Source organism: Syngnathus acus, chromosome 12 (genome assembly GCF_901709675.1).
Source record: "Syngnathus acus chromosome 12, fSynAcu1.2, whole genome shotgun sequence".
NCBI classification, from domain to species: domain Eukaryota; kingdom Metazoa; phylum Chordata; class Actinopteri; order Syngnathiformes; family Syngnathidae; genus Syngnathus; species Syngnathus acus.
In genome coordinates this window covers 6,671,041-6,696,960 of record NC_051097.1, presented here as the reverse complement: position 1 = coordinate 6,696,960, position 25,920 = coordinate 6,671,041, and the positions used below count along the sequence as shown (strand labels likewise).

Here is a 25,920-nt window from a genome sequence, read left to right as displayed (position 1 = left end):
GACGAGAGTTGTTAAGGTGGACGTTGTTGTTTTTGGGACAAAGATGCGTCGCGGCTGTCTGCCGGTCTGCTCTGCAAGTCAAAACGGACGAATGAGACTCTTGACAATTTGAGATTCTTTTATTATTGTCGCTTAACAGCGTTGCTCCGAAGCTGCTGTGTGGACAACTCGAGAACAACAAACAGTAAGTGAGCGTATGAGCTGAGCATTAATATTAGGTTCCTAAAACATAATATCATTTCAATATTGTGTTTGATTGACAGTTATGCATGTTTAATAATAATTAAATAACAGTATGGTGACAATGATTATGATTGGACAAGGCGAAAGTCATAACAACAACATATTGCTACAGTGGATGCTGTGCAACATCCGGCTGTGTTCGGGCTTATTCGCTGAATAGAGCAACCATATATAGATTATCTTACCTGTGTCTTCCCTCAGCCAGGAAATGGAAAGGTAAAATGTACTTGATTTTTTTCCATTTGATTGGAGTCACTATAGGATGCAACCATTTTAATTTTCAAAGGGGGGGGGGGGGGGGGGGGAGTCGGTTCTGAACAGGTGATTAAAACACACTATTGGAAGATTTGTATTGAAAATGTGAATGTAGACTCATTGTAGTGGTGGCAATTAGGGTGGCAACGCATTTGGGGGAGGTGGCAGTTGCCACCCCTTGCCACCCTGTAAAACCGCCTCTGCTCTGGACACAAGTCTACTCGTTATTTTGCTCTGATGTTTGAATAGATAGAAGGCCAAAAAGAATCTTTCTGTCTCCAGTGACTCATCATGAGCCACCGTTTGTTTCAAAATGGTGCTTGGGGATAGTGGAAAAAAATCTTTACGGTTGCTGTTTTGCTTATTAGTCTTATTAGTGTGCATTGTTTTTAAAGAGTTACATCGTGAAAGCCCAAAATGTCCCGAGCCAGACTTGAGTATGTTGAAATGTGTTGTTACTGATAACGCACTCCTAGTGCAGCAAAGCAAGGAGACCCTGATAAGACTTGAGTGCGGAACTTGCCTGTATGCTGTGTGATAAATGTTTGGGGTGTGTAAACATGGATACACAACACTTCACTTAATGGGCCATTGTTTTTCAATTTGGATCAGTTTGCCAGTGCATGGAAAGTGTCTTGACTCTTGACTCTGAGTGAGGCAGGGCTTTTCCGTTTGATCAAAAAAAAAAACAATTCCATCCAGGATGTGGGAAATAGCCAATTGAATAGCTTTCATTGCAATCACATTGTATAACAGCTGCTTTTTCTTCTTGGCCACACTGACTCACATCTTTATCCCGGTAGTTCTTTTTTATCTTTTCATCAGCTGTGCTACTTTGTAATTGCATGAATCAAGTTTCTGTTACGCATTCGGCCTCGCAGACGCATCATTTAAGGACATGATGAAATGATTTGTGTCAGAATTCACTTAAAGCGATTCGCGGCGGCGGGGGTCAGCAGCTCAACGGAGAAACGAGAGCGAATGGAACGCCAGAGTTTTATCGCTGTTTGAAGTGTTTGTGATTATTATAGCACATTGGGAGTCAAACAATGTGGGTCAGATAAGCTTAGGCTTCCTTCTACTCCCTTTTTGAACAAATATGATTTTACGATAAAGGTCTTGTGAGAACATGTGAGGAGTTTTATGACAAATATAAGCATGCTAGAACCCCCACTCACTTGCTGCTGTTTTTTCCCTTTTCTAGGTGAATGTCGGTACATGGCCTGCTTTTTGGTGAGAAACATGAACCCGAGCGGCACCTGCCCCACAACGCATCATAATGGCCTACCACCTGACTGCACGCCATCTTCTGGACCTGAGCCGGAGCAGAATAGAACATGTTTAAGTGTCCAACTTTACTACGTGGAGAAGGATGATGGGGGAGAGCAGTGTGTGCTCACATACCCGCCCGGCGATTACGTAGCAGAGGAGCTTTGCATCCTCGCGGCGAAAACTTGTGGTGAGCGATGAAGACACAGTTCTCACACGGTGATCTGCATTCCAAAGTGGACTGGTTTTTATCCACAGATTTATATCTGTGCATTTTTCTTGCCACTGTTTAGGGTCACGGTGGAGTTGAAGCCTGAGGTGGGAGATGACCTGGTTGAACATTTTAAAAAATGCAAAATATCGGATTGGTGTCATGGCTAGTAAATAATAATGCATGAGAGAATAAAAATGTAGGTCAACCCTGCAAGTGCCTTGATTTCCGCTTGTGGTCACGGGCATTTCCTCTCAAGGCGGCGTTCTCATCGTTAGGTTGTTGCTTCACTCATGAGTGCTTCCTGTTAAGAAAGTCTTCTGTCTCCGAATAAGCTCACTCTACAAGTTCGTACACGCTAGGCTGATGTTACAATATAAAGGAAAGATAGAATGTGCTTGTTGCTAGCTAAAATGAAAAAAAACAATAAACTGTCAAAATTAAACGATTAATCTCCAGCACATAGATTAACAAATGAATCGTCTTGTATTTTCATAATCATTTTTTCATATTTTAATAATCATTTTAATAATAAAGTTATCATTTTGAGTGATTTTTTTATGTCTAAATGTTAACATTTTTCTTTAACCACATTTTATTGCAAATAAAAGTGTACCCGATAATTTGATTTATCGACAGAATAATCGATTCTAAAAAACATGCACAAAATACTTGAAACTTAAACGAGACCGTGTAATTTGATTATACAAATGCACCTTTTTGATTTAACATCCCGATAAGAGTCATAAACTCCTTTTACATTGCCTGTAAAAGCAGCAAATGTTCAGCGGTGACATACAATGAAACAAACGAGTTTTCACTTAGTCATTCCTGTCTGGCTTAAATGCGAGACCCCCACTTTTATTCCATTATGTGTGTTTTATATAAAAAAATAGGTTACATAATAAAAAACCTTCCTTGCAGGTATTGCACCGTTATACTTCAACTTATTCAGCCTGATGAGGGAAAGTGACCGAATGTGGTTTCCAGCCAATCACGTCTTCAAACTGAACCCGGAGACCAGCGAGCGCTTACATTTCAGAATCAGGTGGATAATTACATTTTTAATTTTTAGTAAGCGTTCATATGATGACTTTTTTTTTTTGCTCACACTTGTAAACAGGTATTACTTTCCTGGCTGGTACAACAGTGGCAGTTCCTCATATGCTCACCGCTGCGGGTTTAACAAGGGCATGGAGAGTCCTGTGATGGATGAATGCGTCATGGCGTATCAGTTTTTCCAGGTCAGTTGTAAGTGGAGTCACATTTTACTTTAGGCTGCCAAAGAGCTGAAAAAAAAAGGCAGCTATGATTATTCGCCCGTATTGAATTATGATAAGAATAGATAGATAGATAAGAAAGTTGTACATTGAGATCTCAAATTGAGTAACAAAGTTATGTCATTGTTTCTATTTGGCTATTTTGTCTGAACTTCCCACATCGGATGTCTTCCAGTTCTTTGAACTGTAAATTGATTCAACACAGCCTCTGATTGCACGCCGAGTTTGCTTCAATAGATGACTAATAAAGAAAAAAAATCGCACAACTAATTAATTATCATATCCGTGTCTACTACTGACAAGTTTGGTATTTTTCTTGACAGTGGCGGAGTGACTTTCTTAATGATAGGGTTGTCATTCCAATGGGTCACGAAGCCCAGGAGGAATGTTTGGGTATGGCGGTACTGGACATGATGCGTTTGGCGAAAGAGAGTGGCCAGTCACCTGTGGGCATCTATAACGACACCAGGTAAGTTGTAATTCCCCTTAAATGTCGTCCGTCTGAATTTAGGCCACGTCTCATTTCTGCTTCAGCTACAAATCCTTCCTGCCGAGCTGCATGCGAAGTCGAATCCAGCAGTACAACATCTTAACTCGCAAGCGCATCCGATTCCGGTTCAAGAGGTTCATCCAGCAGTTTACCGAGTTAAAAGCCACGGTGTGTAAACTTCGCCACAAGTATCTGATGAGCTTGGAGATCCTGCTTCCGTCGCTCTACTCGGAGCGCTTCCACCTCACAGACCTGTCCGCGCGTGATGTTACCATTGTCGTCACGGGCAACAAGGGCATCCAGTGGTCAAAAGGAAAAACGGAAGGAGCTGATGAGGTAAGGAAAGATGGGGGGAGAAAAAAAAAGCTTTTGAGTTTTGCGCTGCCATGGTAACAGACAATCGTTACATAAGATAAGTCACGAGGAGATTGTCGTGATGATTCATTTGTGCCTTTTAGGAGCTGCAGACATACTGTGATTTCCAAGAGGTGATCGACATCAGCGTTAAGCAGGCCAATAAGCAAGGCTCGGCCGAGAGTCGCATAGTTACTCTCACGAGACAAGACCACCAGATTCTGGTACATTCCGCTGATCGTAACGATTACGCATTATTCGCCTATTTATGTGTTGCGAAACACCGTCAACTGATGCCTGCTCATTCATTACAGAAATGAGTAAACAGTAGAAAAAAGGTTTTTGATACATTCTTTTTCAATGTTTCTTTGTTTGACCACAGACTGAAAATATTCCGCCCTTAGGGGTATCGAAATTGTATTCAGATGAATACATCGGATTGTCATTATCTCTAAGGCAAGATCATCTTTGGAATCAGTCTTGGAGACTAACTAGTCATGTTTTTTCTCTTTTTCAGTCTTGAGATCTTGTTATAGAATGACTCCAGGGTGGATCTAAAATAAAGCATTCCCAATTTTTTTTAGGGATTATTTTCCCAGACCAATGAGTATACCGATACCAAGCAAACGATACTACTTGTAGTTTTGATACATCAAATTTAAAAAATGAAGTCAATTTCCTACTCTTGATCACTTGTCCCTATATATTTTTTTTGTCAACTTAGGAGCTGCAATTCCACTCTCTCTCCGAAGCACTGTCTTTTGTATCGTTAGTGGACGGATACTACAGACTCGTCGCGGACGCTCATCATTATCTTTGCAAAGAAGTTGCCCCTCCCAGGCTTCTGGAAGGCATTCGGAGCCACTGTCATGGCCCTCTGTCGTGAGTAGCATTCCAAAGATTTCACACATTCCCGCACGTGGATAGATAACGTGTCTCCGCTCACAGGATGGAGTTCACCGTCGCTAAGCTACGTCGCGCCGGCAACCGCCAAGGCTTGTACATGCTGCGCCGTAGCCCCAGAGACTACGACAAGCTCTTTATGTCCTTCGTGGTGGGGGTGAGAGTTCCACATAAGTCATTTAAGGCTCTCATGTGACTCGCTTGGAGCGAAGATGATTGGTTGTCAGTTATCATCCGACTTAAAATGTTCTATTTGATCTTCAGTATGATCCTCTGACGGACTACAAGCACTGTCAGATTGTGAGGAGCGAGTCAGGAGAGTACGTTCTGAGCGGTGCCAAGAGAAGCTTCGGCACGCTCGGGGAACTTCTCGCCTGCTACCACAAGGAGGCGCTTCGCACCGACGGATACACGTTCCAGTTGACGAAGTGCTGCCCGCCCAGCTCCAAACGTCAGTTTGACATTTAATCGTGTCAGAGCAGATGTTACAATTTACGATGGAAGATCTCTAACTCGTGTCATAACGCTTCTCCAGACAAATCCAATCTGCTGGTGTGTCGAAATAACCAAGGGCCAGAGGTTCTTCTGTCTCCCTCGCTACAAAAAAGCATCAGCCAGATGGTTTTCCACAAGATTCGAAAAGAGGACCTCATCATCGTAAGACGGACCTCCTTGTTTTCAGATTCATAAACATTAGCTATCATTGATTAGCACGTTAGCCCGCCTTTGTCTTTAAACATGGCTCAACTTCATATTTTAGAATGAGAGTCTGGGCCAGGGTACGTTCACCAAGCTCTTCTCCGGCGTGAGGAAGGAGCTCGGAGACTATGGAGAGATTCATCAGATCGACGTGGTTCTCAAAATTCTGGACAAGGCTCATCGGACTTACTCGGAGGTCGGCTTTTTTTTTTCAGCCTTGGCTGATTAAAGAAGCTATAATTGGTTTCTGTTGTCCCTCAGTCATTCTTTGAAGCAGCTAGCATGATGAGCCAGCTCTCCCACAAGCACTTGCTTCTCAACTATGGCGTGTGCGTTTGTGGAGATGAGAGTAAGTTCATATCACACACAGATATGAAAAAAAAAAAAAAAGATTATTCATCTCCTGTTTGTCTTTGTTTCAGACATTATGGTTCAAGAATACGGTAAATTTGGCTCTCTGGACACGTATTTGAAAAAGAACAAAAGTAGCATCAACATCACGTGGAAGTTAGAGGTAGCCAAGCAGCTGGCTTGGGCTATGCATTACCTGGTAAGGTCGCTTCGATTATTCTCAAGGTGGTAACGGTGACGAAGTAAGCGTTTGTCATTTGCGCCTGCAGGAGGACAAGAATATAGTCCACGGGAATGTTTGTGCCAAGAACGTTCTGGTGATCCGAAAGGAGGACCGGAAGACGGGAAGTCTACCTTTCATCAAGCTTAGCGACCCTGGCATCGGTATCACCGTATTGCCCAAAGAAGGTCTTGGAATCTCAACTTCACTCTCACACGGCAGCAAGTGTTGATCTTAACATTTGTCTCGGCTTTTTGACTCACAGTTCTGGTGGAGCGGATCCCGTGGGTGCCCCCCGAATGCATCGAAAGTCAGCAAAATCTGAGTTTGGCCACGGACAAGTGGGGCTTTGGTACCACTCTGTGGGAGATCTGCAGCGGTGGAGATAAACCACTCTGTGCCCTGGACTGCTGCAAGGTGACAAAGAATACAAAATATTAGGAACCCACTTAACACATCTCCTCCTCCACAGAAGCTAATGTTCTACGAGGACAGACACCAGCTGCCAGCTCCCAAATGGACCGAGCTGGCCAATCTGATTAACAGCTGTATGGACTACGAGCCTTCAGTCCGACCCTCCTTCAGAGCGGTCATCCGAGACCTGAACAGTCTCTTCACGCCGGGTAGGAACCGGAACCGGGCTCGTTCTCGTCACATCTTGTAGGGCCTTATTGGCTCACACATCTTGTGGGGCAGATTACGAGCTGCTGGTGGAGAGCGACATGGTGCCTGCCAAAACGCGAGGCTTTGGCTTCCCGTGGGCCTCCGAGTGCCGAGAACCTGCTCAGTTTGAGGAGCGACACCTCATCTTCCTCAAACAGCTGGGCAAAGTGAGACACACACATCAACATTTCCACCTGTCCGTCAACAAGTGGTGGGAGAATGAAGCTTCATATTTGCTTCATGAATCAGTTGTATATTTTGACTCCTCTAGATGGCAACGTTGAGCAGAGAGTGCCATCTAGAGGAGTCAAAAACTGGTTCATGAAGCAGATTTGAACCTTCTTCTTCCTTGCAGGGGAATTTCGGCAGCGTGGAGATGTGCCGCTACGACCCCCTGCAGGATAGCACAGGGGAGGTGGTGGCGGTAAAGAAACTCCAGCACAGCACTGCCGAGCACATCAGGGACTTTGAGCGCGAGATCGAGATCCTCAAGTCTCTCCATCACGAGAACATTGTCAAATATAAAGGAGTGTGCTACAGCGCAGGTATGAACAACCAGCCAATGATGAGGACACGGCTAAAGCTAATTTTCCCAGCTGCATATTTCAGTTTAATACTTCTTCTTTTTACAGGCCGGAAGAACCTACGCCTGATCATGGAGTATCTTCCCTATGGCAGTTTGAGGGATTATCTCCTCAAAAACAAAGTCCACTTTGATTTCAAGAAGCTGCTTCTTTACTCGCTGCAGATTTGCAAGGTGACTAGACAACATATGACAAAGCATATTTATCATTGCCTATATTAATCATTTAAAGCATTCATAAAACACAAACTATAATTACAAAACACTTCTATATTTGAACCTAATCTTACAACCGAGTCCTCCAGACTTTGGGTTTTCTATTAAGTATTTAACGGCCGCTCTAGGAATTTGGCGCCATCTTTTGGTATTTTAGGGCATTACAGATAGTGTACAAATAGCAAACTGGCTAAAAAATGGCGAGCAGTAAACCACAAATTAGTGTTGGAAAACTGGATACAGTATTTTTTGTCACATGAAACTGCAGGGAATAAAAGAAAAAATATATATCATTAAATAAAGAATAAAATTATTATGGAAAATAAAAAATATTGCATTGATTACAATGTAAGACTCCACAAATCATCACTGCTGGCATGCATCGGTGCTGCTGTTTTGATTAGCAACAAGTCGACATTTCCACCCTTGCATTGAAACGTAATGTGATCATTCCAGGGTATGGACTACCTGGCCACAAAGCGCTACATCCACAGAGACCTGGCCACAAGAAATATTCTAGTTGAGAGCGACACGCAGGTCAAGATTGGGGACTTTGGCCTGACCAAAGTGCTCCCCCAAGACAAAGAGTACTACACCGTAAGGGAGCCTGGAGAAAGCCCCATTTTTTGGTAAGCAGGACCAGATCGTGTTGGACCTCAATATATCCTATTTGATTAATGTTTTGTTTTTTCAGGTATTCTCCAGAGTCACTCACAGAAAGCAAGTTTTCCGTGGCGTCAGATGTTTGGAGTTTTGGCGTGGTCCTATACGAACTTTTTACCTACTGTGACAAAGGCAACAGCCCACCCGCGGTAACTTCTCACTTCTCTTTGATTAAATGCTCATTAAAAGCCAGAAGTCCTTCATAATCATTTGGCTGCTATGATTCACTTGAGTGGCTCTTAATAATCATGACTATGTTGTTTACTTTTGTTTCAGGTGTTTATGGAGCAGATGGGAAATGATAAACAAGGACAGATGATTGTTTATCATTTGATCGACCTGCTGAAACAAGGCTATCGCTTACCTGTGCCTGAAAATTGCCCGAAAGAGGTCAGCACTAACAACTTTCACCCCCACCTTTTTTATTTAATTTTTTTAATTCAATTGAGTTGTTCACAGGTCACATTAATGGTGGCAGGGTGAATTTTAAAATATTTTGTCTTGGTCAAATTTATTTAACTATCAAAAAAAAATCTGGAATTTGTTTAGGGGTGTGTAGACTTTTTATATTCACTGGAGATGGTTTAAAGCTGTTTGGGGGCACGCCGTGGTCAAATTTTTTTTTTGCCAACCTACCTCCAAAGCTCACAAAATGAGCTTCCTCACTTTTGCACTAATACAATGTCGTGATTAAACACAAATGGCGAGTGTAACCGGTCAGTGAGTAAAACCACTTTGATTTTGTCAGATGCACCAGATGATGAGCGAGTGCTGGAGCGGTGAGCCGGGAGAGAGGCCCACTTTCAAAATGCTGATCCACAGTGTGGAGATGGCCCGAGACAATTTGGACACATGAGGCGTATTCACGGATACGATTTCCTATCACACCAAGGCAACTCGCAAATGATGTGGGGACTTTTTGAAACACTACGCCTGATTCCCCAAAAAACATTCTCAATTGCCTTGGTTTTGTACATTTATTATATATCTTTTTTTTAAGCAGTTCTTTTTTTAATATATTTTTATATATATTGTATGTTTATATGTGTTTGTATCATACCTCTGCATTTGTAGTGTTAACTTTTTTTTATACTGTGCTTAAACTTGAGTTGTAGTTTTAATTCACTTTCATGACACGATCAAATGTACAACTCCACCTGACCTGTTTGGTAGAGGCAAAATAGTACAGAGAATCCAGAATACATTTATTTGTGGTAATTATTTGCAATAACTCTTCACAAGTATGTTCTCATTTAGAATTCAAGAAGGAGTAGAATTTAATAGCGTGTTTGAAGAAAATACGTTTCGGAATGCTGATATTACCTCTAAGTCGATCAATTGTTTGTATATATCTTTTTTTATATGAAGACTTTGAATTATAGAAGTCACGTTGCAGTCTGTTGATATGTTTTGAAATCCTTTGTATAAAAGAGCATTGGGGGAATTTCACAGCAGCCGTTTTGATGACTTTGCAACACAGATGTACATTTACATGTGAGAAAAAAACATTTTGATAAAAACGTTTTACTATTCAAATTGAATAAAAATCATTCCTGGTATTATATTAACTGTATTGGCAACAAACTTATTCATTTTGCACACCTAAATAAAATTATAACACTTTTAGAGTCCCTCTTTAAATAAATGTCACTGTTTATTATAGTCAGTCAGACATATGAACACAAACGCATTTTACATGACTTTTTTTTTTTTTAAACAAAATCTGACTAATTTGTTATGAGATATTAACATGACAACAAAGTACCCCTCAACACAATCGTCCTATATCGTTCTTAGTGCAGCCTTCGCTGCAGCAAACGTCTGCCACACCCTGAGAAAAGTGCCTTCGTCTCCTCCCGCTGTTTTCGGGCCAACCGTCTTTCAGGGGTTCCACCAAAATTATGGACGAGCGGTCCTTGTCACTCGTGCTTGAAGCGGCATTGAAAAGTGAAAAGAAGGTGGAGGAGGTACGCTTGGGAAGAAGGTTAGTGATGTGGGGTCTCCATTGAAAGGAATCTGAAAGAAAAAAAAAAAGACCATACGTCAACATTTGATGCATTTTATTGTCGTTACAGTACAGTGCTATAGAGGGAACTGTCTATGGTGCTGAAACGACCGTGGCTATAGGTTGAGCTTTGCAAAAAAACAAAAAGCTGGTAGTCGTTATGACAAACTTTGAAAGAGTGCCAGTAGTGCCATCTAGTGGAGAATATTTTTTTTTAATATCCCATATTTCCACTCATTTTTGTTTAACACAAGAACGCCTTGGGGAGAAAATCTGTAAGGTTTAAAACGCGACATGATTTTCAGTAGACATGAGTGCTACATAAAATAGACTAGTTATTCTCAACTGGTGGGACCCAGTAGTGGGTTAGAAAAATTTGCAGGGGTTCCTCAGATATGTAGCCGAAGCCTATTGTAAAAGTTAAAAATGATACACGGTTTTTGACGATGATTTTTAAACAGTTTTTTTTTGGTGGGTGATAATTGAAGCTAAAGTTCATTCATTTTTTTCTCTATCCAATGAAAAACATTGCTGCATTATTTCTTTTGTTGCATCATGTATTTAAAAAAAAATCACCCAATAAAAATTTCTTTCCAAGTAAATATATCATTTAAAAAAAAAGAAAAAAAAAGAAATTGAAAAAAACTTTTCAATTCAAATTGGAAATTATCTCATAAATAGTCTGAAAAAAAAAATATCCATGTCCACTCACCATCTTCTGCATTGTCGAGTCTCTTCCAGCGTGAGCCTCCGCAGGTGAAAATGACAGCTCGTATGAACTCCCTCCCACAAAGCTTGACTCCGTAGTCTCTGGGCAGGAACAGCGCTCTGCTGATACTTTGAGCCTGCACGCTACCGTCGGCGCACGCTACCAGCGCCAACACCAACCCGCAAACCGCAAGTCTCAAAAACATGCTTCGCAACACTTTGGCACTCGAGCTGTCACAGCAGCTGATCGGCTTCCATAAAGATCTCTAAAGGAGCTTGATTGGTGTTCTCGGGAATGGAGCCCATCTTTTATAGTGCTCTGCTTAACCTGTGGAGTCGCCTGAGTCCCTCCTCCTTTCTCACACACATAAATGCGTCATTTTGACGGCTAACAATTGACGCACAGGGGATGTATTTCGTCGTGCTTGAAGTATTATTGAAAGTGTGGGTTGTGAACACCTGCGTTCAAGCAGCACTGGGCCTCACTTCCACGTCGATGCCACACGGCGTTTTGTCAGGTTAAATTGTTGATAAGGATGGCGTTTAATTTTCCATTGAAAATACATTACACCAAGAAAGCAGTTATTTGTTTATATATTACTATTCAAAAAGGTAAACTCATCATTAAATTGAAATACAATCAGTCTTCCATCTTGGTCTAATTTATTTAGATGCCCCAAAGTACAATCTCGCGAGTATGAATAAAAAGGTGCACCAAAGGCACTTTTAATAAAGTTGTGTTTAAAGTTTATGATGTTCACCTGATGACTCTTCAACGCAAAACAAAGTTTAGCACTTGGGTTATTTGCTGCTAATTTCATTTTCGATCATAAAATTCAGTCGCGAAAGGCAACGTACCACATAGCATTAAAAAAAATAATTATTTACCCAAGACCAGCAGTAGGTAACAATAGGACAAGCGCGAACGGACGGTTTTACCATTGGACTGTCTTTCTGGAGGACGGGATTATTATCTCTCCAAGAAGGAGGCGAGGTTGCTTTTAGCGCGTCGGGCCTTCTCCATGCTATCGAAGGTCGGCGTCCCGTGAGGCAAGTCCAGACGCTCTTTTTCAGACACCATGATACTTTCGGCTTCCCCTAAAAAGTGACGGAAGGGAGAGCGGAATGGAAGTCTTACAAAATATAACTTGGATGAGTCAACAAATGGAACCAACCTTACCTCGAATTCGATGAATAAGTGTTCCATAGGCGCCGTCCATTTGATAGACAAATACAAAGCTGAGTGGCAAGATGGGCGCCAATAAGGCTGGTTTCTTACTTTTTAGGGCACTGGATAAGAAAAAAAAAAATACATTGATTTTCACCTGTGACTGCACCCGATTTGCCAACCGCCGGAGCGTCTTAGTGGTGGTAAAAGCTAGCGAGTTGTAAAAAATGACATTTTGTGACCGCATGACGGCAACAGCAGCAAAAGGCCACTGGATAAAACGCAAAGCTGCGAAAACGCAGGTGCCGTGTGAAAGTCACCCCAGGGTTAGGCCGGCGGAGGCCACGACGAAAAATGTGCCAAAGTACTTGACGAATTCTCTGGAGCGGGCGATTTGCATGGCCATCTGTCGCTCCCTCATCTGGTTCTGTAGCATCATCTGACGCTCCAGCTGTGAAAACACAACACATGCCAGTGGACATTTAGATTACATGTGAAATGGAGTAAAGGCTCAATTTATGATTATTACCAGGTTACCATTTTGCTTTCTATTTGGTTTGAGGCAAAGTTTGTTTTTGGCAAGTGAACATTTCCGATTCGCTTTGCATAAATACCGTTAATATAAAAAATGCTAATGCAAACATCAGCCTCCTATTGTGACCGATCGCGGTGTGCAGCGGGCAGGGAAACAATGGTCCAAAATCAGAATGCTTCAGCCGCAATTACGTCAAAGGTGAGTTCATATTCGCTAAAACTGCACTTGAGATAATACACACAATCAAGCGATACTTTCTTTTACAGCACTTTCAAGAAGCATGCTGTTTCTACTTCTTATGGCGAGCGGTCCAATCCCTTGCGGAGAGAAAATGTTCAATTATTCACCAATTATTCTCACGGGGGCTTTTGACGCCACACAGGGTTTTTACGAAATACACTACGTCACAAATTGAAACTAAAATAAAAAGTTGCGAAAATTTGTTTTAACAGAATTGGGGATGGAGAATAAATGATTGTAATATTTGTTTAAAAAAAAAAAAAACAGTTTGGTATTTTCAGGCAAAATTAAAGGAACAACCACAATTGGCAAAATTTGATTAAATGGGCCACAAAATGATGATGTGTCAGTCCCGCAGTGGACCTCGGGTCTTTGGTTTGCCCCCCTTGGACTTTGAAAAGAAATCATTGTCATCAAGTGACACCAATGACATAGTGAAACTTCTACGTCACATTGAAAGTATCGCTTCGTGGTCAAAGTCATCAAGTGTCACCTCACCAATGTCATATTGAAACTTCCACGTCACAATGAAACTCACATCCTCAAAGTATCGGTTGGTGGCCAGCTGCAAATGTAGATTCATGAGAAATGAAAAATCTGGCCACATGTTCAGCAACCAAAGAAAAAGATTAGTCTTCATTTACTATGTGTACAGCTGGGCTGAAATGAGAAAATGACGGTAGAAAAAAAATAACATAATGTTATCGTGTTGAAAAATTAACACCTGCGATGGAGTTTGTAGCCATCAATAATCCCAGTAAATGACGCCCCAAAAAGAATTTTAGAAGAAAAAAAAGTTACGACAGGAATATTTGTCATCTGAATCTGAACGAATTAAATCCATGAATCAAAATACAGCAATACTTCTAAATGTGCAGGGAATGTTTTCAAATTTTTACAATTAACTTCTACGTAAGCAATGCATACATTGTGGTAGGAAAACCACACAGTAAAAAAACAATAGGTTAAGTGTATTTATAGCAACAGAAGCCCAAAATAACTTGACAAACATCATTCGAAACCGCCCTCAGTTGATACTATTTAAAAAAAGGGGATTCCCTTCTCCATGATGTCATGGAATAGCTTCGTCAGATATTCAGGGCTCCTAAATTAATGGAAAATGTTGTCATTTTGTTTATTGTGTTATCATTATTGCTCAGTCCATTCTGAGTGTTGTCAATTAACAATTAACTTCTACGTAAGCATAAATTGCGATAGGAAAACCACACAAAAACAAGTGTATTTATAGCAACAGAAACCCAAACGTCATTCGAACACGCCCTCAATTGATACTATTTAAAAAAGGGAATCCTTTCTCCATGACGTCATGAAATAGCTACACCAGATATTCAGGGCTGCTCAGTTAATGGAAAATGTTGACCTTTTGTTTGCTGTGTTATTCTCATTATTGCTCAGTCCAATCTGAGTGTTGTCAACAAAAATATTGTTATATTTTTCAACAGTTGCACTTTTTCCTGAATGTACGTTGTTCTAGTAGCGACTGTAATTATGAGGGCAAATATCTACTCTAATTCTACTCAAGTCAGGCAGCTTTTTTAATAACAAACTGCACTTGTTTTGATGTTCTGTGCAGTCCTTGTTTAGCTAAACTATTGTGAACTAAAGTAAATATACAATTTTGTACCATCATCTTAATCTATTGTTGTGGGGCTCCACTGCAATCTATTCATCAAGATTATATGATAATTTTATTTGGTGTTGTGCCAGGATCTTTTTTGAGAATATGTCGAGGCTCAAAAAATTTGAAACTAGAAGAGTGGCAACAGGTTTGGAAACAAATATTTCTATCCATCCGTTTTCTGTGCCGCTTTGTCCCCACGGGGGTCGCGGGCGTGCTGGAGCCTATCCCAGCAGTCATCGGGCAGTAGGCGGGGGACATCCTGAACCGGTTGCCAGCCAATCACAGGGCACACTAAGACAGACAGCCATCCGCACTCGCACTAACACCTAGGGGCAATTTGGAGTGCTCAATTAGCCTACCAAGCATATTTTTGGAATGTGGGAGGAAATCGGAGTGCCCGGAGAAAACCCACGCGGGCACTGGGAGAACATGGAAACTCCACACAGGGAGGGTCGGAATGCTTCAAATATCAGGTCAGAAAATAACAGTTTTCCATTTTTTTATTTGGGGCTGCTAAATTAAGTTTTGTCATTTTGTTTGCTGTGTTATTATCATTATTGCTCATTCCAATCTGAGTGATGTCAACAAAAATATTGTTATATCTTTCAACAGTTTTTTCTGAATATACTTTGTTCTAGTAGCGACTTTATGAGGGCACATATTTCTGTGATTCTACTCAAGTAAAGCAGCTTTTGGCATTTACATTAAATGTATAATCAATAACAAACTACACTTGTTTTGATGTTCTGTGCTAAACTATTGTGAACTAAAGCAAATATACAATTTTTCACCATCATCTTAATCTATTGTTGTGGGGGTCCACTGCAATCTATTCATCAAGATTATATGATAATTTTATTTGGTGTTGTGCCAGGATTCTTTTGAGAATATGTCTAGGCTAAAAAAATTAGAAAATAGAAGAGTGGCAACAGGTTTGGAAACAAATATTTTTCTAATTCAATTTTTCCTGTTTACGTTGGCGACGGGCATGGAAAAAAAAATACAATTTTGCACCATCATCTTAATCTATTGTTGTTTTCATTATAGGCAGGGCACTACCTATGAATGTTGGCGCCGGGCATGGAAAAAAACGTCAGTGTGCTTGACTGACTGGTTGCACAGGTTACGCATTGGCTGTTTAATCTTACTATAATTGCCATAGCAACAGATCTCACCTGGAGCCTCGAATTATGCAACATAAACTCTTGCTGCTTAGTCAAGTTTGCGTCCATTGATTTGGAGAGAATAAAACCCATGCTGACGACGTTACAGCTGACCTGGAATGGGGGGAAAAAAGTGGGGTGGTTACGTGCTCATTTGATGTACTTAAAATGCAATTCTGAATTCTGTCAAACTCTTGCATGACTCAGAATTATCTTAGCTTGACGTCCGTTCTTCATTTTCCAAATGACATGTTTAACTTCCGAGCGACTTTCAGAGTGCTAGCCCCACCTAACTGTACGGGTATTGAAAATACTTCAAAAAGCAAACAATAAAACACGACGCGCCTTGAAACATCTTACATTTTTGACCTTGGAATGTATAAATCTATACACTTACCCAGTGTTCGTTCGAGCAAGCCAGCTGTTTAGCCGTACGTCACTCCGCTTTGACGCTTCCGTTTTCAAATTAAAAGATAACATTGCTGCCGTGACAGCGTATTTACCAAAATAAAACTATAGGCGTGGAATATGCAAATAAATGACGTACGCTAAAGAGTCACACCTTTTTTCCAAAACAAAATGGCGATGCTGTGGCAACTATGGGGGTGGACCGTGCGATAAATGACTGAAACTCAGAACTCAGGCACAGTCACACAGAAGACAAGTTGACACACAAGGTAGGAGAATTAGGAATTGTTGCTTGCTTGCTTGCTTGCTTTATATCCGAACTACGAATAAAAGTAGGTGTAGTTTGGAGATCAAATTGAATACCAATTTGTCTCTAAATGAATTTTTAGTTTTCAAATATTTTTTTTTACTAAATACCCATGAGGTCAGACATTGTATATTTTTCTGAATACAATTTTCCAATGCATTGCAGTGCAGAATAAATAAATGATCCAAAAAGTTTTATTTTTTTATTTAATTCAAATGCTTTTATTTTTATATGAGCTAAAAGTAAATAACGCTGTGGTTTGGATTTAGCAATTTTCCTAAAGCGTAATCAATGAGGCAGAAATTCTTGTTCACTTTTTCTCTTGGAACCATCTTAATTTTCCCACCATAACTGGTCATTGAAAACCCTGTACTTCCAAGTACCTAATAAGGGCTATTTTCGAATTCAATTTGCTTATTTATTTTTTCATTTTGTTTTTAATCAAGTACACTTGCTGTTAAACACTTGGAATATATATTTTTTAATGTGAACGAGCCTGTTACTTGTGTGACTCTTCTGCTATTCTCTCTACAGCTCTAAATGACTAGGTCCACAGTTTTTATTTTGCAACTCCTGTTCCAGCCCTGTCTCCAAGGTATTGGAAATGGAAAGACAAAACTTGTAGATAACCACTTTTATTCCACAGCAGGCCTATTCAATTTTGTCTCTTGCCTACTTTCCAACAGTCTTGTTTACTGCTGATGCCGAACGAGTCTCATACAGTGCCCAAATGGGAGGGGAAGTGCTAATGGGCTGCCACTTCTCCCCTTTGTCACCGCATCCCTATGAGGACTTGATGGTGGCTTGGTACTTGAGCTCCAGGGCTCCGTCCCGCTTGGTGTCCCGCCTAGAAAGCGGGCTGGAGCAAGATTCTTCCCAGCATCCGGACTTCAAAGGTCGGGCCAGGCTTCTCACCGAGGAAATTAAAGATGGCCGGGCCATACTGCAGGTCAGGTTCTTATGTGATTTTCATGTAAATATGGTGCTGGAGCACAAATAGAAAAACAGTTTTGTACTGCACTCCTGTTACAGTTGTCCAGGCTTCGCATCAACGACTCGGGAAACTACCAGTGTGTGGTGCGGACGAGGAACGGGGCTGACTATAAACACATTCAACTATCTGTTACTGGTAAGCAACTCCTTTTTGGAATTTGGATTTAGTTACCATGACGACAGGGGTTGTAGCTATAGTAGGGCACTGAGCTGGCTCGCAGGTGTCATCTACAAAATCTCCCATAAAGTCAATAAAAGCATTTTCACTCAGGCAAGCGCATGGACACTGAATCTTTAACAATTTGAAATGTGGCGCTTAGTAGATCTTAATAATGTATGCGTTCGACAAAACTCAATGCAGCTCTGCTTACATGTTGACTTTGACATCATTGCAAGAATGTGATTGTTTCTGCATGATGTTTTAGGCGGTGTAGTCAACAAGACTTATTTAAGTTTGTAATTTTCACTTCAATTAGGGGGACAGGCATTTTGTGGAGTCAACCATTTTGTTGAGGTAATGTGCTTTATCTCATTTTTTGCAGCACCTTATAAAACAGTCACAAAAACGATTTCCAAGACGGTAACCGGAGGCAAGCTTGTGTTAAGCTGCCAGTCCGAGGGCTACCCGATGTCTACGGTGGCTTGGGAGGATGGTCACGGGCGAAATCTCAACGCCAGCACCAGCGTTGTGACGACAGAGGAGGGCCTCTACAGAATCACATCTGGGATACGGGTGGGATCATCGCAGAAAAACAACTACACCTGCCGCTTTGATAGTAGTTCCGCCTCTGCAACTTTTCTTTTCCCAGGTGAGCAGGCACTTCTAAAATTTTCAAATATGGGGTAAGGGGCACTCTTTACATTAAGAAAATAATAAAACTAATACTAGAAATAATGAAAAGTAAAGCGCAGCATCCCCCCCTAAAAATGTATTAAAGCTAAGATGGGCTAGATCACATGTAGATTAGGTTTTATAATAGATAAATAAATAATAGTTAAAATGTATGTGTAAAATACTATTATTTCTGAATTTTCCATTGTATTGTTCAAAAATTGATTCAATTATATTTAGCCAAGTTTTGGATCGACTAAATACAATGTAAAATAATTTCACAATATTATCAATTTCATAGTAACAATAAATCAATGGATATTTTTGAAGGGATAAGTGTAAAAAATATACTTAAGGACATGAATAAACACGTACTTTCAATCAAACAATTCTCATTTCAAATAATCTGAAATGAATACAATATTACGGGACTCTCAATCATGAAAATCCCCAGGGGTGGATTTAAATAGTGTTTCTGGAAATTGTATTGAATTTCCAAACTGAGTCAAGACATGAATCAGCAAAATTACGGGGAAGAACCATGACAATGAATTGACAGTATGTTCCGTTGTTTCTATTGTGACAACTCGCATGAAAAATCATCCCCTGAAAAATCACGATTCTTTGTTTTTCACTTCTTCTTTTTAAATAGATGAAACCCAGAAACCGAAGGAGAACACAAACACTGCAGTAGTAATTAGCACATGTATCGTAATAGTATTTACGATTGTCCTCGTCATAGTGCTAATTCTCTGTTGGCAAAAAGGTATTGAAAGAAAACTATCTACTTGATGTAATCACACATGACTTTGCTTTTTTTTGACGGACAGCTAAAGTGTAACTTGTTTGCTCTTGTTTTTTTGTGTCAACCTTTATCGTCTTTTGTTTATCCATCTACCAGGTCACTCCAGGAAAGAACAAAAGATATCAAGGAAGCATCTCGAGGAAGAAGCCATTTCTGTTTTTACTGAGGGTAACTGATTTAATTTAGAATATACAGGTAGCATAATTCATACAAAAGGCCACTCAATGTGCTTCAAACAACCGAAAGCACCTAAAAAAAGGCATTTGCAAACAGCTCGATATTCGAAACCAAAGCGGAAGAAAACAAAAGTAGCTTTCCAAAATAATGAGAAAAAAATAATACAATTTAAAAACTAATAATAAGAATTTAGAACACCTTAGGAAAAATCTAAAGACATTTACAAGTGAAATTTCATAACTGGGCCCACAATTGAACTTGAATGCGACAAAAAAAGGATGACAAACGGTCATTACTGAAAAACAAAGAGACAACAGAAAATTACAGAAGGACTTGTAACTTAATCTAAAACAAAGAGAAACAAAAATCACCGGAATACCCAGAAAGTAAATCTACATAACCAAAACTAGCAAGTGCAAATACTCGGTGACTCTCCACATTTTGCTGTCTGGCGAATGGTAAATATCAAAGTTATAAATAGAATTTGTCAACTCATGTGCTTGTTTTACCGTCAAGCCTTTTTAGTGTGTGGTTCTAAAAAGTCTTTTTTAATTGGTTGTAATTTTGCGGCCCTGTTGACCTGCAAGTGAAATTTTGAAGTGCTGCAAAGCTAATAGTCGATAATTGATTGGTTAGTTTAGTACTGCAGTTAATCAGTCAGTGTATCTAATGATCAGAAAGGCAAAGACTTGATTTATACTTTGGGTGTCTTCAGATTGCAAGGTGAACCAACAGCTGGAGGTTTTGAAAGATCCTCAGGTGGGCAACTCCTCTGACGCCGAAACCAGATGGAAATGTGGAGCTGCCCGCATGCAGGAATTGCCTCGCCGGCTACTTAGTCAGTAGAATTCCTAAGTTGCATTTGTTGCCATCATGACAATGCTGGAAAATGGACCTTGTCCTTGTTTCTAGTGAGCGTCCGCTTGACGGTCTCCAAGCTTTACTGCCAGACATCAGAGGAAGACAATTCTTTGAGGGCCCCAGATCTTGCAGGATGAGGAAGACGGTGTTCTTGTGACATTTTAGCCAAGAGTTCAAGGTTAAAAAGGCGATCTTGGTTGCGTTGACTGATGTAGTTATTCATTTATTTACACAGAGGAACCTCTAAAAGTACATAATTGATAAAACTGTACTTTTTTTTTTCTTTTCTGTGAAACCTAACAAATTGTGTGGCTGGCCATGCAAAAATAAGGTACAGAAATTAGTTGCGGTGTACCTCTGGGTTTGATTCTAGACCCACTGCTTTTGTTTTGTTTTTGTCAGTTCTTGAACTTCCATTAGCACTAATGTCACAATATACACACCTCACAATATATTTTTTTGAATTGTGAACTTCACTTTTACTAGAATCCTACATAGTGTTGAAGGCACCGGGACTGTATTAACTGTTTTTTTTAGGTACTTCAATGCAGCTACATTTAGTAAGGTAACGAACAGACAGATGTGAAAAATAGTCAGTATTTAATTGAACTGTTCACACGCACAATGAGATCACTGAAAGTTTTTTGTCAGTGAGAAACACAGAGTAAAACTGTAGTGTAGTGGAATATCTGTTACATTTTCTGTCGAAAAAGAAATGATTGATTTCTATTTTAGTTTTAGCTATTTTACCTCAACATTAAAAAAAAAAAGTCTTTTTACTGAAAAAAATCTTTATTTTTTTATTTTTATAAAAGCCACCATTAAAAAAGCAACTCTTAGAATAATACCAAGATTTAAAATACTCCTGCCTCAAGCTCTTTAACATCTTTGTAAGGGTAATATAGTAGCACTATTTAAATATGGCTCCTGTATACCAGGGCGTATTCATAATGGTGTATTTGTAAAATTTAATTTCACTCTTAAAGACATGGGACCTGAAAATAATCATCTGTTTAGTATTGTATTCAGACTTGTGTAAGGGCTGGTTCTAAACCAGCTCGCTAGTAATGGATCATTTTGATTTCCTGGGAATGATGTGAACGTTATCACTGGAAAATGAATGCACTTATAAAAATAAATTGCTTCTAACCTTTTCAAATCATTGTTGATGATTATTGTGAGAAAAGATGGATGGTTAAATGAACAGCAATTGCTGTAATTTAGACATATAATTGAAGTATTTTGTGCCAGCGTAAGTACGTAGCTCTTTTTCAAAGGGATTGCTGACCCCTACTGGGGGTTTATATAAAATGTCCAAAAAGTCACTAGATGGCGCCATCTACCTGCCCACACAAAGTCAGCACGCCCTCTGTATGGTTGTCCATATTTTCAATTATGGTGCCAATAAATTAGGGTCACTAATTGGAAAATAAGAAATGCAGATTTTTTTGGGCAGGTTTTATTCAACGATAGCCTTACTATTTTTATAATGCATTTAATGTTGTATCTTATCACATGAACGCAATCCAGTTTATCATGTACGATTCCAAGGATCAAGATCAAGCTTTATTTCGAAGTCATTGCCTTATATACGGAGGTGGAATGCTTCAAATATCAGGTCAGAAAATAACTGTTTTCCATTTTTTTTATTTGGGGCTGCTAAATTAATGGAAAATGTTGTCATTTTGTTTGCTGTGTTATTATCATCAGCTCAGTCCAATCTGAGTGTTGTCAACAAAAACATTGTTATATCTTTCAACAGTTTTTCCTGAATGGACTTTGTTCTAGTCGTGACTTTATGAGGGCACATATCTGTAATTCTACTCAAGTCAGGCACCTTTTCAAAGTCAAAGTCAAAGTCAGCTTTATTGTCAATCCCTTCATATGTCAAGACACACAAAGAAACCGAAATTCCGTTTCCTCCATCCCACGGTGACGAGACATACAAGTAGGCGACACAAAACAAAAACAAGAATGCCCAAACCATAAATAACAAATAATTTTGGCATTTACATTAAATATATAATCAATAACAAACTGCACTTGTTTTGATGTTCTGTGCTACACTATTGTGAACTAAAGCAAATATACAATTTTGCACCATCATCTTAATCTATTGTTGTGGGGGTCCACAATATTTGTCATCTGAATCTGGACGAATTAAATCCATGAATCAAAATACAGCAATACTTCTAAATGTGCAGGGAATGTTTTCAAATTATTATAATTAACTTCCATATAAGCATAAATTGCAGTAGGAAAACCACACAATAACTGCTAAGTTAATGGGATATCTTGTCATTTTGTTAATTGTGTTAGTATCATTATTGCTCAGTCCATTCTGAGTGTTGTCAATGAACAACGAACTTCTGCGTAAGCCTAAATTGCGATAGGAAAACCACACAAAAACAAAACAACAGGTTAAGTGTAATTATCGCAACAGAAGCCCAAATGTCATTCGAACATGCCCTCAATTGATACTATTTAAAAAAGGGAATCCTTTCTCCATGACGTCATGAAATAGCTACACCAGATATTCAGGGCTGCTCAGTTAATGGAACATGTTGACATTTTGTTTGCTGTGTTATTCTCATTATTGCTCAGTCCAATCTGAGTGTTGTCAACAAAAACATCGTTATATTTCTCAACAGTTGCACTTTTTCCTGAATGTACGTTGTTCTAGTAGCGACTGTAATTATGAGGGCAAATATCTACTCTAATTCTACTCAAGTCAGGCAGCTTTTGGCATTTACATTAAATGTATAATCAATAACAAACTACACTTGTTTTGATGTTCTGTGCTAAACTATTGTGAACTAAAGCAAATATACAATTTTGCACCATCATCTTAATCTATTGTTGTGGGGGTCCACTGCAATCTATTCATCAAGATTATATGATAATTTAAATAAAAGGAATCCCTTCTCCATGACGTCATGGAATAGCTACATCAGATATTCAGGGCTCCTAAATTAATGGAAAATGTTGTCATTTTGTTTATTGTGTTAGCATTATTGCTCAGTCCATTCTGAGTGTTGTCAATTAACAATTAACTTCTACGTAAGCATAAATTGCGATAGGAAAACCACACAAAAACAAAACAACAGGTTAAGTGTATTTATAGCAACAGAAACCCAAACGTCATTCGAACACGCCCTCAATTGCTACTATTTAAAAAAGGGAATCCTTTCTCCATGACGTCATGAAATAGCTACACCAGATAATCAGGGCTGCTCAGTTAATGGAAAATGTTGACATTGCTTTTTTAATAACAAACTGCACTTGTTTTGATGTTCTGTGCAGTCCTTGTTTGGCTAAACTATTGTGAACTAAAGCAAATATACAATTTTGTACCATCATCTTAATCTATTGTTGTGGGGCTCCACTGCAATCTATTCATCAAGATTATATGATAATTTTATTTGGTGTTGTGCCAGGATTTTTTTGAGAATATGTCGAGGCTCAAAAAATTTGAAAATAGAAGAGTGGCAACAGGTTTGGAAACAAAGAATTTTCTAATTCAATTTTTCCTGTTTACGTTGGCGACGGGCATGGAAAAAAAAATACAATTTTGCACCATCATCTTAATCTACTGTTGTTTTCATTATAGGCAGGGCACTCACTACCTGTGATAGAAGAGTGGCAACAGGTTTGGAAACAAAGATTTTTCTTATTCAATGTTTTTCAATATAGGCACAGCGCCGGGCATGGAAAAAAATGTCAGTTTGCTTGACTGACTGGTTGCACAGGTTACACATTGGCTGTTTAATCTGATTTGCACAACAATGACTATGGGCGTGGAACGTGCGATAAATGATTTACACTCAGAACTCAGGCAGTCGCACATAAGACAAGTTGACACACAAGGTAGGAGGATTAAGAATTGTTGCTTGCTTGCTTGCTTGATTTATATCCGAAATACAAGTAAATGTAGGTGTAGATTTGGAGATTAAACTGAATACCAATTTGTCTCTAAATGGTGAGTTTTTACCTTTGCAAAAAATATTTTACTTAGAAACACTTGAGTACGGACAATGTATATTTTCCTGAATACAATTGGTATTGCAATAAAGAATAAATAAATGATCTAAAATTTTAGATTTTTTATTTTATTCAAATGCTCTTATTTTTATATGAGCTTAAAGTATTTTTTTATGAGAACGAGCCTGTTGCTTGTGTGACTCTTATGCTATTCTCTCTACAGCTCTAAATGACTTGGTCCAAAGTTTTTATTTTGCAATTCCTGTTCCAGCCCTGTCTCCAAGGTATTGGAAATGGAAAGACTAAACTTGTAGACAACCACTTTTATTCCACAGCAGGCCTATTCAACTTTGTCTCTCGCCTACTTTCCAACAGTCTTGTTTACTGCTGATGCCGAACGAGTCTCATACAGTGCCCAAATGGGAGGGGAAGTGCTAATGGGCTGCCACTTCTACCTTTTGTCACCGCGTCCCCATTAGGACTTGATGGTGGCTTGGTACTTGAGCTCCAGGGCTCCGTCCCGCTTGGTGTCCCGCCTAGAAAGCGGGCTGGAGCAAGATTCTTTCCAGCATCGGGACTTCAAGGGTCGGGGGATTCTGCTCACCGAGAAGATTAAAGACGGCCGGGCCATACTGCAGGTCAGGTTCTTATGTGATTTTCATGTAAATATGGTGCTGGAGCACAAATAGACAAACAGTTTTGTACTGCACTCCTGTTACAGGTGTCCAAGGTTCGCATCAACGACTCGGGAAACTACCAGTGTGTGGTGCGGCGAAGAACGGGGCTGACTATAAAGACATTAAACTATCTGTTACTGGTAAGCAACTCCTTTTTGCAATCCGGATTTAGTTACCATGACAACAGGGGTTGTAGCTATAGGGTACTGAGCTGGCTCGCAGGTGTCATCTACAAAATCTCCCATAAAGTCAATAAAAGCATTTTCACTCAGGCAAGCGCATGGACACTGAATCTTTAACAATTTGAAATGTGGCGCTTAGTAGATCTTAATAATGTATGCGTTCGACAAAACTCAATGCAGCTCTGCTTACCTGTTGACTTTGACATCATTGCAAGAATGTGATTGTTTCTGCATGATGTTTCAGGCATTTTGTGGAGTCAACCATTTTGTTGAGGTAATGTGCTTTGTCTCATTTATTTGCAGCACCTTATGAAACAGTCACAAAAACGATTTCCAAGACGGTAACCGGAGGCAAGCTTGTGTTAAGCTGCCAGTCCGAGGGCTACCCGATGTCTACGGTGGCTTGGGAGGATGCTCACGGGCGAAATCTCAACGCCAGCACCAGCGTTGTGACGACAGAGGAGGGCCTCTACAGAATCACCCCTTTAACAATGTTATCTTTGTAAGGGTAATATAGTAACACTATTTAAATATGGCTCCTGTATACCAGGGCGTATTCATAATGGTGTATTTGTAAGATTTAATTTCACTCTTAAAGACAGACTTTCAGGTCCGAAAGTAATCATCTGTTTAGTATTGTATTCAGACTTGTGTAAGGGCTGGTTCTAAAACCAGCTCGCTAGTAATGGATCATTTTGATTTCCTGGGAATGATGTGAACGTTATGACAGGAAAATGAAAACACTTATAAAAATAAATTGTTTCTAACCTTTTCAAACCATTGTTGATGATTATTGTGAGAAAATATGGATGGTTAAATTAACATCAATTGCTGTA

At 39.7% G+C, this 25,920-nt stretch overlaps 5 protein-coding genes and 3 long non-coding RNA genes across 23 annotated transcripts; 3 read left to right on the top strand and 5 right to left on the bottom strand.

The window, feature by feature from the left end:
- The first annotated feature begins 54 nt into the window (after positions 1-54).
- On the top strand, positions 55-9,968 carry jak2a (Janus kinase 2a). The gene is made up of 24 exons (XM_037266516.1): positions 55-184; positions 1,703-1,957; positions 2,903-3,026; positions 3,102-3,222; positions 3,582-3,727; positions 3,793-4,084; positions 4,207-4,326; positions 4,827-4,984; positions 5,051-5,162; positions 5,270-5,456; positions 5,541-5,662; positions 5,766-5,900; positions 5,966-6,053; positions 6,127-6,254; positions 6,325-6,463; positions 6,541-6,692; positions 6,748-6,898; positions 6,972-7,105; positions 7,294-7,483; positions 7,571-7,695; positions 8,194-8,366; positions 8,432-8,549; positions 8,677-8,790; positions 9,149-9,968. The coding sequence occupies exons 2-24, from the start codon at positions 1,717-1,719 to the stop codon at positions 9,254-9,256; spliced, it is 3,378 nt and encodes a 1,125-aa protein (XP_037122411.1). The 5' UTR covers positions 55-184; positions 1,703-1,716; the 3' UTR covers positions 9,257-9,968.
- Positions 1,676-6,644, bottom strand: LOC119131890. Its single transcript, XR_005099724.1, has 3 exons — positions 6,539-6,644; positions 1,903-3,267; positions 1,676-1,813 (listed from the first exon to the last, which is right to left on the bottom strand). It is a non-coding gene; the product is annotated as an uncharacterized LOC119131890 (long non-coding RNA).
- A 67-nt stretch (positions 9,969-10,035) lies between the features above and the next one.
- Positions 10,036-12,077, bottom strand: rln1 (relaxin 1; the record flags this gene model as incomplete). Its single annotated transcript, XM_037266298.1, has 3 exons — positions 10,036-10,416; positions 11,118-11,213; positions 12,053-12,077. Coding segments are annotated over 3 exons (369 nt in total), but the record flags the coding sequence as incomplete, so codon positions are not given.
- plgrkt (plasminogen receptor, C-terminal lysine transmembrane protein) lies at positions 11,754-16,477 on the bottom strand. Its single transcript, XM_037266674.1, has 5 exons — positions 16,259-16,477; positions 15,874-15,975; positions 12,602-12,732; positions 12,294-12,403; positions 11,754-12,211 (listed from the first exon to the last, which is right to left on the bottom strand). Exons 2-5 carry the CDS (start codon positions 15,952-15,954, stop codon positions 12,084-12,086), a joined length of 450 nt encoding a protein of 149 aa, XP_037122569.1. The 5' UTR covers positions 15,955-15,975; positions 16,259-16,477; the 3' UTR covers positions 11,754-12,083.
- On the top strand, positions 15,880-20,823 carry LOC119131852 (programmed cell death 1 ligand 1-like). Of its 6 annotated transcripts, none has more exons than XM_037266629.1 (9): positions 15,880-15,994; positions 17,111-17,171; positions 17,263-17,525; positions 17,609-17,705; positions 18,112-18,378; positions 19,054-19,167; positions 19,303-19,374; positions 20,099-20,221; positions 20,296-20,823. In XM_037266629.1, the coding sequence occupies exons 2-9, from the start codon at positions 17,117-17,119 to the stop codon at positions 20,379-20,381; spliced, it is 1,077 nt and encodes a 358-aa protein (XP_037122524.1). In that variant the 5' UTR covers positions 15,880-15,994; positions 17,111-17,116; the 3' UTR covers positions 20,382-20,823. The 6 variants fall into 6 exon arrangements, with proteins under 6 accessions (XP_037122524.1, XP_037122523.1, XP_037122522.1 ...); XM_037266628.1 differs by lacking the exon at positions 15,880-15,994 and adding an exon at positions 16,434-16,538; XM_037266627.1 differs by lacking the exon at positions 15,880-15,994 and adding an exon at positions 16,434-16,538 and having other exon boundaries at positions 17,111-17,183.
- A 231-nt stretch (positions 20,824-21,054) lies between these two features.
- Positions 21,055-25,894, bottom strand: LOC119131889. The gene is made up of 2 exons (XR_005099723.1): positions 25,566-25,894; positions 21,055-21,119 (listed from the first exon to the last, which is right to left on the bottom strand). It is a non-coding gene; the product is annotated as an uncharacterized LOC119131889 (long non-coding RNA).
- Positions 22,302-23,495, bottom strand: LOC119131888. 2 transcript variants are annotated; one of them, XR_005099722.1, is made up of 2 exons: positions 23,342-23,495; positions 22,302-22,521 (listed from the first exon to the last, which is right to left on the bottom strand). It is a non-coding gene; the product is annotated as an uncharacterized LOC119131888 (long non-coding RNA). The 2 variants fall into 2 exon arrangements; XR_005099721.1 differs by lacking the exon at positions 23,342-23,495 and adding an exon at positions 22,655-22,925.
- LOC119131883 (butyrophilin subfamily 1 member A1-like) lies at positions 23,617-25,642 on the top strand. Of its 10 annotated transcripts, XR_005099720.1 has the most exons (6): positions 23,617-23,739; positions 23,894-24,111; positions 24,449-24,509; positions 24,601-24,868; positions 24,947-25,042; positions 25,388-25,531. XR_005099720.1 is itself a non-coding variant. In XM_037266682.1 (5 exons), the coding sequence occupies exons 3-5, from the start codon at positions 24,711-24,713 to the stop codon at positions 25,427-25,429; spliced, it is 291 nt and encodes a 96-aa protein (XP_037122577.1). In that variant the 5' UTR covers positions 23,968-24,111; positions 24,449-24,509; positions 24,601-24,710; the 3' UTR covers positions 25,430-25,531. The 10 variants fall into 10 exon arrangements, 9 of the variants coding, with proteins under 9 accessions (XP_037122582.1, XP_037122584.1, XP_037122580.1 ...); XM_037266682.1 differs by lacking the exon at positions 23,617-23,739 and having other exon boundaries at positions 23,968-24,111; positions 24,601-24,863; XM_037266684.1 differs by lacking the exons at positions 23,617-23,739; positions 23,894-24,111 and adding an exon at positions 24,205-24,223 and having other exon boundaries at positions 24,601-24,863.
- Positions 25,895-25,920: the final 26 nt, after the last annotated feature.

Excerpts from the sequence above, each read along its gene's own strand:
- jak2a (XM_037266516.1), top strand. The coding sequence starts at position 1,717 with ATGGCCTGCTTTTTGGTGAGAAACATGAACCCGAGCGGCACCTGCCCC. Across the intron at positions 3,027-3,101 it reads CGCTTACATTTCAGAATCAG|GTATTACTTTCCTGGCTGGT; the intron begins GTGGATAATTAC and ends ACTTGTAAACAG. Across the intron at positions 8,367-8,431 it reads GGAGAAAGCCCCATTTTTTG|GTATTCTCCAGAGTCACTCA; the intron begins GTAAGCAGGACC and ends TTGTTTTTTCAG.
- plgrkt (XM_037266674.1), bottom strand. The coding sequence starts at position 15,954 with ATGGGTTTTATTCTCTCCAAATCAATGGACGCAAACTTGACTAAGCAG. Across the intron at positions 12,733-15,873 it reads TGCATAATTCGAGGCTCCAG|CTGGAGCGTCAGATGATGCT; the intron begins GTGAGATCTGTT and ends GTGTTTTCACAG. Across the intron at positions 12,404-12,601 it reads TCCGCCGGCCTAACCCTGGG|TGCCCTAAAAAGTAAGAAAC; the intron begins GTGACTTTCACA and ends TTTCTTATCCAG.
- LOC119131852 (XM_037266627.1), top strand. The coding sequence starts at position 17,117 with ATGACTAGGTCCACAGTTTTTATTTTGCAACTCCTGTTCCAGCCCTGT. Across the intron at positions 18,379-19,053 it reads TGCAACTTTTCTTTTCCCAG|ATGAAACCCAGAAACCGAAG; the intron begins GTGAGCAGGCAC and ends CTTTTTAAATAG. Across the intron at positions 19,375-20,098 it reads CATTTCTGTTTTTACTGAGG|ATTGCAAGGTGAACCAACAG; the intron begins GTAACTGATTTA and ends GGGTGTCTTCAG.
- LOC119131883 (XM_037266679.1), top strand. Across the intron at positions 24,864-24,946 it reads ACGGCCGGGCCATACTGCAG|GTGTCCAAGGTTCGCATCAA; the intron begins GTCAGGTTCTTA and ends CTCCTGTTACAG. Across the intron at positions 25,043-25,387 it reads CATTAAACTATCTGTTACTG|CACCTTATGAAACAGTCACA; the intron begins GTAAGCAACTCC and ends ATTTATTTGCAG.